The 20,281-nt window shown below is 43.3% G+C and overlaps 2 protein-coding genes across 2 annotated transcripts; one reads left to right on the forward strand and one right to left on the reverse strand.

Annotated features, from left to right (window-relative positions):
• Positions 1-525: 525 nt before the first annotated feature.
• Positions 526-5,619, forward strand: LOC142368609 (odorant receptor 131-2). Its single transcript, XM_075450818.1, has 2 exons — positions 526-1,584; positions 4,054-5,619. The coding sequence occupies exons 1-2, from the start codon at positions 647-649 to the stop codon at positions 4,190-4,192; spliced, it is 1,077 nt and encodes a 358-aa protein (XP_075306933.1). The 5' UTR covers positions 526-646; the 3' UTR covers positions 4,193-5,619.
• A 1,690-nt stretch (positions 5,620-7,309) lies between these two features.
• acadvl (acyl-CoA dehydrogenase very long chain) lies at positions 7,310-20,155 on the reverse strand. The gene is made up of 21 exons (XM_075450567.1): positions 20,030-20,155; positions 19,712-19,799; positions 19,533-19,602; positions 18,052-18,123; positions 17,689-17,761; positions 17,526-17,590; positions 17,295-17,429; positions 17,071-17,215; positions 16,722-16,851; positions 16,471-16,596; positions 16,187-16,385; positions 14,877-14,981; positions 14,682-14,768; positions 14,480-14,542; positions 12,787-12,888; positions 12,405-12,502; positions 11,761-11,833; positions 11,292-11,364; positions 10,983-11,055; positions 10,312-10,387; positions 7,310-8,593 (listed from the first exon to the last, which is right to left on the reverse strand). The coding sequence occupies exons 2-21, from the start codon at positions 19,783-19,785 to the stop codon at positions 8,456-8,458; spliced, it is 1,977 nt and encodes a 658-aa protein (XP_075306682.1). The 5' UTR covers positions 19,786-19,799; positions 20,030-20,155; the 3' UTR covers positions 7,310-8,455.
• Between the last annotated feature and the right edge of the window lie 126 nt (positions 20,156-20,281).

Here is a 20,281-nt window from a genome sequence, read left to right on the forward strand (position 1 = left end):
GCAACTTAGATGCAATTGCAGGAACGTGCAGTTGCGATTATGACACAATAAGGCCACGCCCCTTTCAAGCAAAGGTTCACAAACACAGACAGTTGTTTTTTTACTTTACAAGTGTTAAAATATTGTTTCTTGGGGTTTTTTTTGGTTCTCTTTACATCATTTTAAGAAACTGATTATGTTTCGGGTGATATTAATACAGAAATACAGGAACTTCACTAAGAGTTCACACACTAAGCGTGCCGTTCATTGGTTGGGTTGTGAGCAGAGTGTAACCGTCTTTGTGAGGACCAGTTCCAGTTTTCCGCCTCATAATTAGGACATTTTTGCCCCTGGGGGCATTTAGAAGGGCTGTACAGTGGGGTCAGAACTGGGAAAACCTTGTGGAAAAAGCTTTAGGTTTGGACTTTAGCTGTATGTGATGAAAAGTCATGTTAGTCAGTGACTTCACTAACGTTAGACACACGTGACAAATGCGCGCGCGTCAGACCAAAGGACCAAAGCGTGATTGAGTCAGTCTTCAGTCAGAGAGCAGACGGAGAGGATCATGCAGTGGATCGACTTTCTCTCCCATCAGCTCCACTGCTGCTGCCATCATCATCATCATCATCATCATCATCATGCAAACCCAACCAAACCCAGCTGAGGAATGATGTCATTGTCCAACCAAACGGAGCCCACGTGGGGCTACACCTGTGTGCGCTTTTACGTGTCCACCGTGTCCTTCTCGGTGCTGCTTTTCTTCAACCTCATCATCAACTGGACTATAGTTCGCGAGGAGAGGCTGCGCAGTCACGCGCGCTTCGTGCTGGTCTTCCACCTGCTGGTGTCCGCTCTGGTCTACCTGGGCACGAGCAGCATCTTCTACTACCAGATCCACCTGAGCGCGCGGCTGAGCCGCTCCTCGTGCCTGGCCATGATCACCGTGCTCATCAGCAGCGCCTCCAACACCTTGCTGACGCTCACGGCGATGGCTTTGGACCGCTACTGCGCCGTGTGCCACCCGATGCGCTACAGCTCGGTGTGCGCGGCGGGCCGCTGGCCCTGGCTCCTGGGCGCGCTCACCTGGCTGCTGGCTCTGCTGATCCCGCTCACTTTGTTCCTCCAGCCGGACCCCGAGGCCGAATTCCACGGGGAGTGCGGCCGGGAGCAGCTGCGGAGAGGCGAGCTGCAGAAGGTGCTGTTCATCGGGCTGTGCACGCTGCTCATACTGTACACTTATGTGAGGATACTGATGGAGGGGCGGCGGCTGGGGGTGCTCAACCGGCGCAACAAGGCCGGGTGCAGGACGATCGCCCTGCACGGCACCCAGCTGGCCGTTTTCATCCTGCCTAACTTTGTGAACTTCGTGGTCACGATTCTGTACAAAAAGGAGTTCATTGAGCAGGAGACCAAAGAGGTGTCGGCCGTGGTTATTTTCGCTTTCTTCAGCATGGCGCAGTGCATTGCGCCGGTTGTTTACGGCTTGCGTAAAGAGGAACTTCTGGAGCAGCTGAATGACAGATTCCCCTGCTGTTCCCGGTACTTGAAGACCTTCCTCGGGTGGACTGTGCGAGCCAACTGGCCCCAAACGCAACACAGAGGAAGGTATGCGTCACATTAAGTCATTATATCATTGATGAAGTCGAATGTGTTTCTCACCTATTTTTTATTTTTTTTAAACTTTATTTTTCTATCTTTTCAAGTTACAACATCAATACAAAAAAAACAAAACAAAACAAAACAAGATATGGTCACAATCAGATGTGCCATGCGGCCCCAAAACTAAAGAGAAACAACAAAAACAAAAAAAATAGACATGCACACATCCAAATGATTGCAAAACCTAGTCAAATAAAGATACATGTGCAGATTCACAAAAACAAAACATCAGGGGAACCACGGGGGGTTGCGAGCAGATCGCCACAAACTACAACATCATGGTCATTGCTTTTCATTACCAGAGTACAAGGCATCAAGACAGGTCATCACCCCCTCCTGCGATGTAGGTGTCCCATTTTTCCCAGAGGGCATCACCTTTGCCCCTTTGTAACCTGAGGCTAAAAGTCAATAGTTAGTTTGGATGCCTTTAATTATGACTTTCCACTGATTAACCGTGGGAGGTTCTATGTTGAGCCATCTTCTTGTTATAGCTTTTTTGCTTGCGGCCAGAAAGATTTTCAGGAGTTTCTCACCTATTTGACCCACACATGTGCCATGCATGTATTATATATGTGGGCTGAATATCAGCTTATCTCACATGAATGTCACTGTGTGGAAAGGAAAGCGGGTCATTGACTCTGTAGTTATGCATCTGATAACAAGGAAACAGGAAACTCAAGACGCAGCCTGTCATAGTGTAAATATGACACCATTTGGTTTAAACAGTTATTCTCCAAATTTAGTCAATCAACAGCAAGATTGAGGCCATTTTCCAGAGAATAAAACCTTACAAGAAACTGCTGGAGGCAGATTGACTGATACCAAGTCAGCTTATTCACAGTAAACTATTGAACACTTATTAACAGGTTATTAATAATAAGGTAAAAAAAACCTTTAAGGTTACAGAAATGGGATATAAAAACATACTTTTGCCTTTTATTAAATCTTCCAAGCAAGAAGCAAAAAAAAACATGAAGACTGAGAGATCGAGACTGTTTGTTTGTCATGTTTAAGGCTGTGCTGCATCTCCTCTTTCTTTAAAAAAAAAAACAACTTTGGGGAACTGAACTGATCAGTTTGTGTAGTCTTCGCCTCCTTTGTCACATTTTCTTTCCAAACCCTTCGAGCGGGGACGCCGGCGGGCCTGCTTAGTTCCTGGAGTCTTTATGGAATCATACACACTTTGTGTGTCACATGGGTTCTTCATTCATCATGAACGGCACCTTCACAGGTGATGTGCAAGTTGCTCGTGCACGTTTAGGTTTTCCCAAAAAGATTTTCAGATCTCGACTCGGGAGAGTTCAGTCCATCTTAAACGAGCTTCAGCCGTGAGAAGAAAGTGGCTTTTCTGGTTCTTTCTATGATTTTTAGATTTTCATGGTGGAGTTTTAAGCTGCAGTGATCAACCGTGTAACTGACACTGGTTTTCTGAAGGGGTCCTGAGCCCATGCGGCTATAATCACGTCCTATTCTTCTTCTTCTTCTTTTTTAATGCCGTGTCATCTGAAGGCCTGAAGATCAGGACATATAGTTTTTTTTTTTTTTTTTTTTCTCAGCCTTGGATAGAATTTTCTCCGGATTGTTTGAATCTTTTAATGATATTTGGTGGACCACTTTCAATCGGAAATATACCGAAATGATACTTTAATGATAGTTAATCATGAATGACCCTCTTATTGCGTCAGCAGACTTCCAGTCTTTACTTCTCAGAGACAGAGATGGTTTTTTTTAAAACACTTTCTTATAATTAACTAATTGAAGTAGATTTAACTTGTTTTAACGGGTGACTTTGTCGTCCATTTCACAACTTTTCTGAAAAATGTTCAATTGAAATCCAGCGTAGAGTTGTGCAACTCGTCCTTTAACCACTGTAACTTGAACATAGGTTTTAAATTAGTCAGAACTTCTGTTGTGGGTTCTTTTCCTGGTTGATTGTCTGTGAAACTGACATTTATGGGAAAAGATGCCCAGTGGAAAATGACCAGCCCAGATGTTCATATTTAGAATAAACACTGAGAATTCCCACGCTGTTCATGTATGTTTCACACGACAACCGGTTCACACAGCACCAGTGTTTACAATGTAAATAATAATTTACCCTCATAGATCAGCAGATAATGGACGGACTTTTGTTCAGTTCGCCGTCCTTCTGTGTGATTTAGAGCCTTTAAAACACCAGAGGCAGATTGCTTTGGGCAGAAGCGACTAACTAAAAGTGACTTTTCTCTATAAAAGTTGACAGATACAGAAATGAATGGATTGTCAGAAATGGGTGAAACGAGTTGATTTGCTTGAGGTTTCCATATCACTGTTACTTTACCACTCATCAAACACCCTCCTTACAGGCGCTTTTAGTGACCACAAAAAGCCCAAATGAGCTCACTGCATATGTTTTGCTGGTTCTTTTCCCCTCAGGGAGCGAACTCTGACAGCTCAGACCATCATCTCTGCAGAGATCTCACAGGTCCCAGAGGAGCAGGAGGAAGAAACTGGCCCGCTGCCCCTCACCAGCTCCTCTCACGACTCGCACCAAAGAGAAGCAGAAGGTGTCTGACGGGAAAAAGCCGGTCAACGTCAGGATCTGAGCTGCGGGACTTTGACGCTCTGCTGGCGTTTGCACCTTCGGGGGCCAGAAGGAACCGAGGAAACACCTTTTTATCCCGACCGGCATCTCACACGCCTGCTGATTAACGGCTGAGCTGCTCAGACAAACCCTAACCCAGCCGGTCCAGGGGTTCACGTCAGAAACACCGTGGCAAGAATCCAGCTCCTCTGACCTTCTGGATCTTTTGGGATTAAGATGGAGGATGTACTTAAACAAAGTGTTCTATCTGAACTCAGCAGAGGGATTTAACGGTTCATCCGGAGTCATTCGTCACCTCAGAGATCAGCTTTGTCGACGCGTGAATTCAAACAAGGCAAACTGGGTGAATGTTAACCAGTGTGGGCTGTTTTATGCAAAGTATTTGCTGTGCAACGGTTGGACATTGGACACCACTCAGATATGATCTGTGTTAAATATCAGGAGCATGACGGGAACTACCAATACCTCAGCGTTTAAGCGCTTCTCTACCAAAACAAACAGGGATGTAGAAAAAGTGAGAACGGTGGAGGTCTTCGAGCAGCAGTTGGTTTGTTGGTGTATTTAGAAGCTGACTTCCATTAAAGCTGCAGCAAATTCAGGTGAAACGCAACAATCAGCTGTGATAATTTTGCCTTCATAACAGAGAGGAAATGTCGAAAATATAGTTTTCTGCGTTTGTTTTTCCACAAGTTCAGTTTATTAGGCCTCGCCTGAGACGTTCTTTAGGTACGATTATCCCGAGATCCCAAATTAATTATCTCACGAGCTCGAGATAACAAGGCTGGTTTTTGGAGAGATAATGGATAAATGTATGCATGTCGTTATCTGAAGATAACAAGGCTGGTTTCCTCATGATTACGGGGTTAATATATTCCATTTGTCCGGCCTGGTAAAGTTTTTTTCTCTTCCTTTTAAAACAATGGGACGACTTTAAGGTCGGCCAGTGGCCGAGGGAGTATCGATTAAACGCTCATCTGTGCCCACTTACCTCTGGACTTTTACTAAACTCGTCGCAGGACACAGAATCGCTCGAGCACGCCTCGACTTAACGTGATAGATCCTCCCCGAGAGTCGTGGCTGCGATAATGAACAATGAAATCAGGTGTTAATCATTTCCAAGTTCACCATCATCGCCTCGTGTTCTCAGTAAAACCAAAACCTTCATCATGATAACACCAGATGAAACAACAAGCTCAAGATAATGTTGAGAAAGTCATCAGCAGAAATAACTGCAGGCAAGGCTGCTCTTGCAGCACATATTTAATTCAGCACTGCCTCATTTAAATAAGCTTTAACAGAAGAAGATAACATTACATTAGAGGGGCGACTCTCCGCTAAGTCTGTTTTGTTTCTTGACCTCTGAAAAAACATGAAATAAAAAACATTTTCACCGTTAAGCCTTTAATGTAAAATACTTTGTCCTCACATTGATTTTATTTCATCTCTTTGTTTTATGGTGTCACAGTTAGGAGGGCGGGGGGGGGGTTCCTTGCTTCAACGCGCCCGATTCAGATTAAATGGTTCAAAAGATTGTTGAATTCTGCACAAACCAGCGAATGAGGCATCGGTCTGAATCAGGTGTGTTGAAGCAGGACAGTTTGAGATCCGTGTTTTAGAGCGTGGAGAGATCCAGTAACTAATAACTTAAAAAAACCCACATTATTATGATATGAGACCAACAGAAATATTTACGTTTCCCCTCGTGGGCACTTTGACCATGGACGGTTGGTTGGATCCTTCTTTTAAGCTCAATCTGGCCACATGTTGATCGGGCACTGAAGCAGTTCCACCACTGGGATCTTCTTCTCTCACATCTTGGTTCCACTAAACTCTGGACTTCACTGTTGGTCCATTTATTTGGGCTTTTGTTGGAAATAAATCCTCTTAGGTCAGGGAACGTGCATCCTCTGAGGCCGAAGTCAGGTGGAGAGAAAGATGGAGGAGGCTGGATCACCTTTTTAAACGACTCACTGAGCTTCACACTTTCAGGCGTGAGGGCCCAAAACAAGATGTCAGCGGTGCGATATGTTCTCTGTGATGGCTGAGAAAGGAGCCGCGGCTCAGTCTGCGTTACTTTGACCAACGCGTGCCGCAGACGTTGCACAAGACGCAGGAAATTGTGTCAGCTTGTGAAAAGGGGCCATTTACAGAGGAAGGAAACTGCATATCCAAAGCTTCCTCACACCTTCTAATCCCCCATTTTTTTTTCAATTGTTAAGCATCAACTTTATCAAAAGGTTATTATCAGAAATAGCCGTCTAATATTTCAACATGGGTACTTCTTTGGCAAATGAGACTAACAACGATCCTCCAGGGAATTCAATTCAAGTCAGTTTTATTTATATAGCGCCAAATTACAACAAATGTCATCTCAAGGCACTTAAATCATATTCAAGCCAATTGGAGTTCAATTTGTTGCAGTCATACAGGGAAGAGCTGGTTTATTAAAAGGGAAAGTAGGGGTTCTTCTCCCCCAAAAAAAAGCCCCTCTATAGATCAGAAATCTACACGTCATCTCACATTTCCCCTGAAATGCCTTCATTCAGATTTCTTCTGTAAAAATCAGCATTAAAACTTAAACCGATTCGGCTAACTCCCGGGGAAGAACCGATTTTTCAGGAAACTTAAAACCGACTTTTGCTTTGAGCTTTTATTTGCTTCAGTGTTTACCACAATTAAGTTTGCATTGCTGCTGAGCTTTCAGTTGCCAGACGCCACCACACACACACACACACATCAGGGGATTTCTCAACAATGCAACGTGCCGCAGCCCTCATCTCCGTCTCACACCGACTAAATTGGCTCCAGTGAGAGGCTCCTGTTTGCGTTTCACAGCAGGACCTGTATGCACCGCTGACAGAGTGTAGATGAGACACTTACTGGCATTCCTGTGAAGCGTTTGCTCTGGAAGAGCTGGGGTGCAGAAGTGAAACCACAGCGATAGCTGGGTATGAATACCACAGAAACAGGAAGTGAGTTTTGTCAGCTAAGAGGGGTAAAAAGAATATTTCAAAGCATGTTCAAAAGCTCATAAGAAACTAAAAGTCTGTCCGTCTCACAGCCACTTTTACAAACAAGGCGACGATGTTTTATGGTTAAGTACAGAGGTGTGTTTAATGATGGTGACTGCAGTACAAATACATGAAGTCATGGACATCCACAAGCTGAGCTGAGGCAGATAACTCATTAAAAGAGTCCAGAGTGGACACTGACCACGCTACAACTAAATTAGCCGCCCTGAAGCACAACTTGTTCGCTTTAAAAGCAACACAATCGCATCTCAGTGTTAAAAAAAAAAAAAAGTACCTGTAATGTCATTACGTCCTATGTACAGATGGAAGATGGCGGTTTGATCGTTGGGAAAGAAGAGCTTCCACCTTACAAACTACGCAGAGATGGGTGATGGTAACTTTTCTCATTTACACAGAACGATGCCTGCGACCCGCAGCAGAGGAAATAAACATTTGCACGAGGAAGAGAATGAGACGACCATTTGTGAGAAATATGCGTTTGACTCGAGTCACGGCGCAGCGAGCAGTTCTAAGGCAAAGGTTTTACACTCCTGATGTTCCTGCGAGCTTAAAATGAAGAAAGGCATTCATATACATAGAAAAAAAAATATATATATATATTATCGCACCAGTAAATACATCTGAACACAATGCAGGTAAGTGTACTAATGAACCTTTGTGCATAATTTAACAGCTTTAAACAGATTAACTTCTGTTAACTCCGTCTCAAAGTTGCATTGATAGTGTTGTATTTATGCAGAATTAACAAAAACGACAGCCCAAATGTTACCTTTTTTTTTTTTCCAAATCAGTTAGCTACAGTTAAAGTCCGAGCTACAAAGCAACTGGTCCATTTACAAGCTCCATGCACACATCTGGACACGTTCAGGCCACAGCTGCTTCAGAAGCAGGCGGCAGGACTGAACTTGTGATGCGATTTTCCTGAACAACTAAAACCCTTTTTCGTTTTATTTCCTGAAGATTTAAAGTAAAAGGAAAAGAATAAAATAAATAACCGACTGAAAGCGGATTACAATGTAGATAAAGAATCTCTCGGCCCCGGACTGTGGAAAGCTTCACCGTACACGGCTGACTGAAGGGCACCGACGTGATAGAGCCAACATGGAGTTGGTTTTCATGGCACAGAACCTGGTTAGAGATCCAGAAGAGTGGAAAAACACCAACTAAATACAGACATGATGATACAGAGTGTGTGGGAGGTTTAGAAACCCAGGGGGTGAGGGGCGACCACGCCCCCGTTCTCCACCACGGCGGTGGAGATGGCCCGCATGTTGTTGAAGAGCTGCTTGGACTGACTGGACCGCAGAAGCTTGATGTCACGCATGATCCTGTCATGGGCCTGAGGGACGAAGACCAGCATCAGATTAGATTAACGTGTTACAGACTTTATGAAGTACATTTACAGGTCGTCCAGCCACGCCACTGATAATTTACAACCTCGTGTAGAATGAAACAACTTTAGCTGGAATAAGATTTATTAACCTTTATTATCATAACATGAACTTATTCAAACTGTGGCTGAAACACATTTAATGAAGCCTGTGCGAGAACCTTCTTTTTCTTCTTAAATGTAGCAGTTCATTCATTAAAATTTAGGCCTGGGAAACAGATGGTTTCATACTTAAGGACTAATCTTTCATCCATTTCCCTGTTGAATATCTCATTCTACGTGGTTTTACAGCAATAACAGATAATATCAAGTCATGATGGAGGATTTTAATGACTAATACGTGTCCGACTGAGTCATTTCGAAACATCCTTTTTATTAATAGTAACTACCAATAACCAGCCAAAATCATTACTTATTGAATTATAAGTTTCAGTTATACACTTAATCACAGATTAAAGTGTTAGTATTACAGCACTAATACAGAGTACAGGGTGGTAAACTGGTTTCTATCCATTAATATCCGTATTCGTCTCAAATGAGATATAAAATTCTGATTAAACAGATTCTAAGAGATTATGTTGGCGGAAACTGAGTGTACATTTGTCTCCTCGCGGCGCTGCTTTTCCCCTCTTCATTCGTCAGCGAGCATCTTTTTCCGCATTGCTTTTTGTTCAAGAAAACCAAATCTTTTCAAAATGCAATATGTGTTGCACAACCTGAGTAAAGTTGGTTCAAGTATCGGTTCTGCTCCTCAGAGCTGTGCTTTTCCACCTTCACCCACTCCCGCTGCAGCCGCCCATGCAAATGAAGCCTCTCTCAGAGTAGGTGTGCATGCAAACGCAACCAAAATCAAAGCAAAGTTTAGCCGAAAGGCGATTTAATCAGACAATGCCACATTTGCAAAGTCAGTTACTGTTGTTTCAGTCCTCATTCTGGACTCACTGTGCGGTCCAACAGCAGATAAAATGTAAATAAGAAGGGTTTTATTAGGAATTAAGTTGTATTTACACACAGTCAACGAGTAAGGAGAGAGCAGACAGATAACGCAAACGCTAAGTGCTTAATAGTACCATTATAATAGCAAATATGAACTAAATAAAACACTGAGATTTACTGTGTACCATCAATGCTGTCTAAAAGTAACAGGGTATGATTTATTATAGTTGTACTATAGCCCTATCTAAGCCTAATAATCTACATTCACTTTATAAAGAAGATGGGATGTTGCCACTTTACTTAATATAATATTAATTTAACTATAAATCTGACAATTGGTCTTCTCCAAGTTATTCGTTTCTTCTTTTTTTGGGGGCTAAAAACCAAATATACACACTGTGGTGAGGTTTTGTTTGGCTTTGCCACTAAATATATGAAGCTAACGTCCATGGGAGACCATCACAATGTGGTTTCCTGAATGCTCCAAGTTAAAAATGTCTAAAAATAAATAAAAAATAAATCTGCGCTCACTGCTGTAAACTACCTCAGGAGGAGGAGCAACGAGATGACCATCTACAAGAGCTCCAGTCAAACCTCAAATGTTGGAAAATAATGAGGAAAATGTTAAATACATTTTCAATAATCTCCAGTTGTGCATTAGCTGTGAGAACTACTACACAGTTCAAGTCGTTAAACCCTGATATTAGTCAGTCAGATGAGGGGGATCTTACCTCCATACACCAGGTCTCACACAGCATTTTCTCATGCTGAGCTGAGGCGTGGCCCTGACTCAGAGAGCGTGAGGCCCTGCAGAGAGTGGAACAACAAACAAAAAAACTATTCAGGCTGCGTAGGAGTTCACATGGAGAACGAGAAAGGACCACAGAAAACGAGTGGGTGTCAAGAAGGGAAACTGGGGGAGACCAACACAGCCCCACATGGTTCAGGGTGTTTACAGGTATAAACAAGTTAAATTTAAAACTTTTTAAGACCTTTTAATACCACTTCTAAATTAAATTTAAGACCAAACGTACGATGGAAATACCAAGTAAACACACTGACAGTATGGTAAAATGACAATTGAGTTTAAGAACATCGGCTAAATGCGTGTCATGCGAAAAGATCACAAAAATGTCACTGTCCTAAATTAAATTTATTACAGTATTTTCAGAACATTTAAGTCCCATGAACAAATGCTTATAAAATCAAGTAAATATATTTAAAAAAAATAAAATACTGTTCCCTTGGAGCAAAAAGAAAAATACACAAATATTTAAGACCCATGCAATCTGAATTTAAGACAATTTAATACCTTTTAAGGTCCTATTTTCAGGAAAACTGATTTACGACTTTTTAAGGAGCCGCGGCCACCCTGTGGTTTATGGTTCGTGTTTTTGCGTACCTTGACAGGACGACCACCATGGCGTACAGGTCGATGCCACAGTCTGCGACTCTCTTCAGAACAAACTGTTCATCTGAAAAATTTAAAACACTGGCTGAAGTTGACTTTTTGTGCGGTTGGCACAAACAAACCAGGTGAGATAACGGCTCTTAATAATGCAAAATATCAACCGTTCAGATTTCAAAACCTTTGAATGGGATTTCAATAACTCGTCATAACTGAAATGACCATCTGCAGAGGAAACACCAAATATGTGCCCGCTGAGGCACTTTTCCTGCATGTTTTACACATCACACGTGTCTGACTTACCGATGATCTTTTTGCCATGTTTGATCAACAGCTCCTCAGTGACGGCTCCAAACTGCTCAATGGCTTTAACCGCCTGCAAAGCAGAAAAAAAAAACAAAGCTCAGAGTGTGAAGCCACATGCCTGTCAAGCGGTGAAGACACGTTATTTGGATTTTAACAAATTAGATTATGATTTAATAGCACTGAAAGTGGGTTATAACTGAATCTTCAAAGTACTTTTGAGATGACATTTCCTGTGACTGTGTGCTGTATAAATAAAACTGAACTGAACATAAATAAACACAGCAGATAAATACAACCTAGCTCCACTAGTAAAACAAACTAGTGTCAAATTGTCACTTAAACTAGCCTCGCTTAGTCATTTGGCTGATTTGGGAAGTCCCTCAAATACAAATATATGTTACCTAAGAGCTCAAATACACAAAGGAAGAAACTGTAAACAGAATGTGTTTAAATAAGATGAACACACCAGGTCACCGCTCTGTGCCAGCTCAGGATGGATGTTACCCTGCAGCGACAGACCTGAGCTCAGGCCTGCCTTTCTGCAAAGACCAGAGAAGAAGAAAGTGTTACACGGACACATTTACTCGCCCCGTGTGTGTTCAGAAACAGCAAAGCTGTGCAGTTTGAGGCTAAAGACGGGTGAAGCTGAGCTGAACCCTGTTCTGTTAGACTGAACACCAGAAACGTTTCAGGTGTTCAGCCTGAGAACATGAAGGGAGACGTGTGAAATACCAGAGGGACGCATAATATCATTTCAACTACTTTCATTCCCGTGAGACACTCAGTTGCCCTCAGAAGCCACAAGTTCACCGTTCTGTTAGTGCAGAAAAACACTAATACAAGGAACCAGTTCTCACACCAACACATTTCTCTTTATGAGAACTATTTACTCACATCTTATGACAAATTTACTTCTCTCAGCAGTAATAATTATGTTATCATCCCAGATGTAAGCAACACCTCAACTGTGGCAGGAAGGAGGGAACTGCCATCAATCTAAAAATAAATGCCCTCGTCGTGTGCTCGGGACATCCCCATCTCCCACCATCAGCCAGAGCTGTTGAGAACTTCCTTTCCCCCCCAGACAGGACCTAAGAATGTGTTGCAAACCTTTTGGCTCTCTTTGTCATCTCTCCAACCAGCAGGCTGGCGTTGCCGATGGGGTTCTTCAGGGCTTTCTGTAAGCTCTTCAGGTGGTTACCGGCATTCTGGAGGAGGGAGAGAGGAACAATGAACGCCACTCTGTGAGGGGCCAACATGAAGCGTACAGCAGTTTTTTTTATTTTTTCTGCACAAATCAGGCACATCGTTGGAAGCTGAACGCTACACCCAGTGGCGCCGTCCGTCTTTGTTCACAGAGCGTTGTGTTGAAAAGCAGACAGGAAGAACAGTTTGAAGACGAAGCAAAAAAACAACAGAAACTTCCTCTGTAAAATTTCCACACCGCAGTAGATTCTGTTCGATACATTTACATGAAGTAGTCTCGTGTTACCTGGAAGCCATTGAGAGCCACAAAGAGCCTCAGGATGTCGTTTGTTCCCTCAAAGATACGGAAAATCCTCAGATCCCTCATCACTCGCTCCACTCCGTAGTCCTGCAGAAACATACAAACGGATAGTCAGCTCCTGAAGAAAATGACCTTTTTAATAAAAAACACAATAAAACGTCAGTTGTGTAGATTGTGTTCGCACGTTAATGAACCAATGACCATTTATCATGTTTAATATATCAAAGTAATAAACTCGGCCAAGTTGAATAAACAGAAGAGGAAAAGAGAAAGACGCCTCATTTCAAAAAGGTTTGAAGACTCGCTTTATTCCTCAGGTGAAGTGAAAGCTTGAGTCAAAACGCACAACGTGAGCAGAACCTCACGCCCACGGCGGCGCCCACAGCGGCGCCCGCTCCCCTTCCTCTCTATCATGCCGCACAGCTAATTTCACTCGTTCAGTGAGACCTAAAAAAAAAAAAAAAACCACGTTCGTCTCAGTCGCCGGCACCAATTTAATTACATTTTTTTTTTCACACCCTCTTCACTCTGCAGTTTGTGCCAAGATGTGGAACGACACCACCGGCACGGTTTCCTCTGTATTCAGGCTATGCAACTGTGTGAGCCAAAGCTGCAAAGATGAGCTGAGCTGGAGAAACGAGGCTTCCACAATGCAGTGAAAGTGGATCTCTGAAGTTTATGTCAATCATCACTGAGCAGACTAAGTCAGCTGAAATACGCACGCAGCCTGAGTATCAACGACCAGTAGAGTAAACACGGATGAGTTTTATTCAGGTTTTAATGCAAATAAAAATAAAAAAGGCTTCTCAGCGTGTCGGTCGGTGTACAGTCTGTAAGCGGAGGGTTGAATGTGAGGCAGGAACAAGATTTTCCTTTTCCGATAAACTCGAGCAGGTTCAAAAAGTCCCTTCGGCTCCGGCTTGTTTGACTTTCCAACAAAGTTCAGTGATTCCCAACTTCGGTGTTTACAAAGATCCGCCTCAGAAGGGACACGCAGAAGAGGAACCAAAAGCACGAGAGCGACTGGCGGGAAGCCGACTGGGATCCGAGACATTTTACGGTCATCTCTTCCTACACCTGATCCCTGTAAATAAAATGTCCTGGAGCTCCTTCTGCTCTTAAATATTTCACTGATCACCATCATCTCACATCTGGCGGGCAGCTGATATTAAACCCAGTGAACTTTTACGCACTTCTTGTTTTAATAAGCTCACTTTTGTCCCTTCTACACTTGCAACCCTTTTGTTTTTATCTTGACTTGTTTTGCTTTCAGTGCCACATACGTGAATATATTTTTAGTTTAGCTTCGTTTTGCTTTATAAAACAGATTTGTTAACTTTAGCCTCCCTGCTCCATCCGTAGTAGCTGCTACTTTAGCTGTACCTCCGTACTCCAGTGAATACGACATCTGTCTCTGAGTGTGTGACCCTGTGCATGTGCGTTCAACAGGTGCCGACCTGGATGGGTTAAATGCGGAGGAGTAATTTCGTGCATCTCTACATGACAATAAAGTTTCGACTTAAAACGGCTGGAAAATGCAGATCAGTGGTCAGTCAGAACGCACCAGAACGAGCCCAACAACCCACAGGCTCCACGTGACCTCGTTCTAATCTTGTGGCTGATCGGCTTTTTTGTGTTTGAGGTTTCTTATGTGACGGGATGTGGACTGAGCACCAACCTTCATGAAACCCATGCCACCCATGACCTGAATGCTCTCGTCGGTAACGGTCCACGCTGCTTCCTGTTTTCATAAACAGACAAATGAGACGAAACACAATTCATTTCATCTCGAACTTTCATGAATATGTGATCCAACCCAGAGCAAAAAAAACAAAACAAAAAACATGTGCGTGAGAACTAAATAACCACAAAGTTCTTACAGAGGCGAAGATTTTGCTGATGGCTGCCTCTATCTGGAATTCAGAAGCTCCGCTGTCCATGTTCCCACTGATCATGTAGGCCATTGACTGCAAACAGACACAGAAGAAGCATCTTGTTCATTAGTAAGGTTTCAGGATCAAACAGTCTTGTGGAGTTATTAATAACAACTTTAAAGAGAAGCTGGATGGACTGACTTCTGTCACGTAGTGCAGCATCGTCATGCGAGCCATCTTCTCCTGGATGGCTCCGTAGTTGTGGATCTTGTTCCCAAACTGGGTTCTGTTGGCTGCGTGATCCACCTGTTAAAATGGGAAAAGCTGCCCATCACTGTCCGAACATACATCCTGTTTGCAGTCTGCATATCAATACATCTCGCAGTGTTTGCAGAAGTGGACAATTTGTTCCTCAAATTCTAGTCTGGGCCCAAGCGTTGCAGCTTTTTTTGGTCTCCCTCTAGATGTCTGCTGTCTAATAAGTGAGCCGAAAGAGGAAGCTTGGCGGGGCCCGACGGGTGGAGTTGAGTTGCAAAACAGCTCAAAATACCACAAGATGCAAAAGTGATCAACAGCTTCTTAGAATAGGACGATTGAGAATTATCAGTCTCAGCTCAGGAGGAGACGGCATCTCTGATGCATGCGCTGGTCTTACTCGACATTCAATCTGTTTTTCTTTCAGTAAAACTTCCTTTGATTCAGATAAAAGAGCCGATATTTACGCCACATTCTGTATTTAGAGGCCATTTGCATGTAGAACCGATGAGCTACATTATGTAAAGGTAAAATAACTCATTTACTGTGAGCAGAGAGGTCTCACATTTAAACTCTAAACTTTTTATACTCGTTTTATGGAAAAAGTTGCACATGCTGACTTAATGTGACTTAAGTGTCAGATATGCGATGGGTCCAGTTGTTCCAAATGTGAGATTTTTCAGCTTTTTTGTGGTAAACATTTGTAATTTTTAACTTGCATTATAAAGCATTTAGCTATAAATGTCTTTACATTAGAGATCTGCTTTAAAAGTAGCCTCGTTTAGTGTTTAAATCCTCGCCAGAATAATGACACAAACAGGGCTGAGTGGTCTGTGTGTGGCGATAAAACCCATTCAGGTTGGATCGCATTTCTGACTTTAGGCTCCTAAGTCTGTCCCTGTTGTTTCACACGGCGTCGGGAATCAGAAGCAGACTGCTTGAGCTTTGGTCGGCACTTTTTCTGCTCATCACAATCAGTTTGTTTTACTCATAATGCAAATGACAAATCTGAGAATCATCAAACACAATACGAGCTTGTAACTTCAGCAGAAGACAGGCCACAGCCTTCCACAAGCAGTGGAATTTCCCACAAGCCCATGAGATTGAAACAACGAGTGTAGCACAAACAAAACAGAAGCAACTTCACAGGAACTGTGTGTGAAAGGCCACAGCCGCGACATGAAAAGCTCTCGTCTTGCCTAAAACCCAACTTCCCTTCCGGTCGACACTGATGGTGCAAACTGAGATGTACTCACAGCTTTGGTGATGACACCTTTCATGGTTCCAGAGAGGGCGGCCGCCATGCCAAAGCGACCATTGTTCAAGATGTTCATGGCCACTTTGAAGCCTCCTCCCACCTCGCCCAGCACGCAGTCAGCCGGCACGCGAACGTTGTCGAAATACACCTCGGCTGTGTTGGACGCCTTGATGCCCATTTTCTTCTCTGGGGGGCCACTGTGAGGGAGAGGGGATAGGTTAATGGGATGGAAAAAAAAAAACTCAGGAATAAAAACAAAGCAGAGAAATAAAGTCTGCTCACTGCGTCACTCCTCCGAAGCTTCGCTCCACGATGAAAGCAGAGATCTTATCCTTCATCTCCCCAGTTTTGGGATCTTTCACGGGCGTCTTGGCAAACACTGTGAAGATCTCAGCCAAACCTCCATTGCTGATGAGAGGAAATAAAAAGGCATGAAGTCACGGGAAAACACACCTGCAGCTTTCACTGCGTTACTGTACAGCTTGTGCAATGCTGCCCCCCTGTGGTCAGTGTGCAGAAGGCTGTTTCCTCACCTGATCCAGATCTTGCTTCCATTCAGGGTGTAGTACTGTCCGCAGGGGGAGGCAACAGCGGTCGTCTTGATAGAGGCGGCATCAGAGCCGCTGGCTGGTTCAGTCAGGCAGAAGGCGGCGAGAGTTTCACCTGGGGGGGGGGGCACACATGGCGTGTTGCATCAAACACACAAACAAGAAAACGAGCAGCTCCAAATTTGTTCCTTTTCATAAGATTTTCTGTGCATAACCAAAAAATACAACACCTCTCCAGCCTTGTACTCTGAAAAGCTTGTTTTCTGTTGTCTATAAAGCTCAATTTATATCTAACGGTGATTCCAGATTAAGATCCTGATGCCGGCCTTCTTACCTGTGGCAAGCTTGGGCAGGTACTTCTCCTTCTGCGCTGTGTTTCCGAACAGCAGAATACCCTTAAACCCGATCGACTGGTGAGCACCCAGTGTGATGCCGACACCCAAGTCATGACTGCCGACGATCTCAACCAGCCGGGCGTACTGCGAGGACAGAGAGAACCACATTAGATCCATCTGTCCGACTGAATCAAACACATAAATCTAATGAAGGCAGCTGTACCTGAGTGTTTGAGAGGCCTAGGCCGCCCAGGTCAGCCGGCACCTGCAGCCCAAATGCACCCATCTCTTTGAGGCCCTCCATGGTGTGATCCTCCACCTTCTCCAAGGCGTCGTTCTTGGCAGGATCGTTTACCTCCTGTCCACGTGAAGAAACACGGAGCAGCGGGATGAGTTACAAAGAGGGCGGTGAGCACGAGGCAGAAGGATTTCGTTCAAAGAGGTTAAAAGCTACCTCAAAAAATTTGCTGACTGGCCCCACGAGCTCCTGAAGGAACTGCTCCTGCTCATCGTTGAGAGCTGCGGCACAACAGAACAATTACACTGCAACCTTTTCACACAGTTTCTGAATGACACATCAGGAATTATCCAGAGAAAACGAATGTCTGATGGATTACCTTTGGGAAAGGGGAACACTTGGGCTGTCGTGATCTGCCCCTTGAACATGTTGACAGCAAAAGATTTGGATTCCTGTTGAAAAGTCACAGAAACAACACAGAATACGGGCGTTTAGTTTAAGAGACTCAACCACAGAAGGCGCTCTGCTTTGCTGCAAGAAGCCAACAAGCACCACAGGTACGCTTAAATGTTAACAATTAAACAATAACAATCACTCAGGACTCAAATAGTGTTTAAAAGCCATTAAAAAAACACCCCAGTTTGATATCCGAGCCTGACTTATACAGATCTACGAGGCCACCGCCGATGTCATGTCTCAACTGTTATAACGAGTTACAAAGAATTAGAGAGAAGGAACGTACGACAGCAACGTTCTTCTTCTCCACTTTAGGGGCAGCATCACTGCCAATTGCTGCAGGCTTCTCCAACACCGCCTGCAGAGAAACAAACGGAGAACAAGTTAACGGTTTATCAGCTCAGTGGAAAAGCTGAGCAACCTTCAAAAAACTGAATGAAACACCAAAACTTTGTGTTCAAAACATGACCGAGAGTTATTGAATTGACATGATATGAACTGGACTCATTTGGATTTTGTTTCATTTAATTATTATCATCCTTAATTGGAGTGCATATCTAAAGGGCCTTCACAAACTGGAAAAAACAAAAAACAAAAAAAAAAAAAAACAACCTGAATTAGATATCAATAACCTTTAAAAACAAAAAAAAACACAACACACAATTTATTTAGGCTTTATGGCATAATGAAGGTTTCTTTCCTTGTAATGTCCCCAAGCTCCTCCACTGCAATGACTTTATATTATTAATCCAGATGATCTGACGCACAGAATTAACCTGCAATATGTCAAGAGTTTCTCAAAGATGGGTTGGACTGTAATAAATTAATGAGAATGTGTGACTGGAGCCACATTCTTAATGTTGGATTACTCTTCTTGGAATTAATTTATTCATTAGCTAAAATAAGACAACATTTACTTTATTTGTAAGAGACAATGGGCGGTATTTACCCATAATAAATGACATGGAAAAACACAGACAGAATGTTGGTTTGCCCTGATGATTACACTGCACAGTATTTGAACACACTTTAATTAAGACTGTGGAATAAACCTGGAATATAAACGCGGGTCAATCAAAACAGATAATAAAATATCAGAAGACTTTTGGATTTTTAACCCGACTCCAGGCAATGTTAAGATTCTGTTCATATAAACATAATATAAAAGCTAAAACTAAATAAAGCGTCTTCTGAGCAATAAGCTGGAAGAGATTCCTCGTGGTGACGAATCTGTGACCTAAAACTCTGTGACATTGTCTTCCACTAATCTTCTTCCAAGTTGGGAGGCTCAAATTGCAAATTTCCCCCTCTTCCTTTAAAAATCATGCCCATCGTTCTCTGAAGGGTGCATTAAAAACGCTTCTTTGATGACATAAGTGACACCAAATAGTCTTGATTTGAACCCGTTGAGATCCCCGAGCCTTGTATCAGACGGAAGGATGCAAGGTTACACAAACAGATTGTGCTCAGAATATATTGACAGAGGCAGACGGGCGATGGCGTGAGGCTCAGAGTGTCTGACATTTTCCATAAGACTGTTTTGTTGTGAACTTTCGCCTGGACAACTGTAGTGTCACCTTTAATAACTAAGTCACGTGACCGGTGAACTTTCCCCCACTTCCACCGGGTGAGGGTGTCAATGTTATGTCACCCAGAGACTGCATTTGACCCAACATGGACATCAACAAGACCAAGATACCGTAACATTTAAAGAAACAAGATAAAGAAACATGTTGTGAAGGACACTGTGGTTTAATATCATCGTACCTGGGCCGCTTGACTGGCGTAGAGACGTGAATTTGACACAGCGACTACAACCCCGGCCTGACTCAGACTTCTGTAGACAAAAACATGGCAGCAGATACAAACAAAGTGTGATTTTTGACCATAAAAAAAGCAAACGGTTCATTAATGACAGGGCGGTTGGAGTTACTTAATATACTCACCCTGATAGCACGGGAGGAATCCTGAGAATGGTGCCGCACAGGGCGGAAGACTGGCTCACCTTACGAAGCAGCATGATTTTACTTTATTCTGAAGAAAAGGACATCACATTTTACTAAGCAAGACACCAATTACCAAACACAAAGACAGGAAAACTTAAACATAAACATAGCGGGCGGCTAGCTGACACGTAACGACGTTCGTTCGTTTCGTAACTTGGGTCGACTCGACGTTCAATTAAAAAACAAAAAAGAGTTTAAAAAGACGTTAGACTTTGATTTCTTCCACCAAACAAAACAAGGACGATTTAAGCAACTAACCTGAGCAAGAAAATTATAATATGTCCCCTGGGTCTGAAGTTATTTCACTGCCGCAAGCGTCGTCTGAAGCGTTTTTATTCTGCCACTGCCGACCACCGCTGCTGCATATTATTCTTCTTTTTCTTCTTCTGTGGTTTTAAAAAAGCGGTTTCCAGCGCTGCTGCAGGACACCGGCGCCACCTGCTGTATGGTTGGAAAACTGCAACTATTTCCGTTGCAGCAGCGCCTCCTGGGATGAGTAGTTTTACTACA

This window comes from Odontesthes bonariensis, chromosome 19 (genome assembly GCF_027942865.1).
Source record: "Odontesthes bonariensis isolate fOdoBon6 chromosome 19, fOdoBon6.hap1, whole genome shotgun sequence".
NCBI lineage: Eukaryota > Metazoa > Chordata > Actinopteri > Atheriniformes > Atherinopsidae > Odontesthes > Odontesthes bonariensis.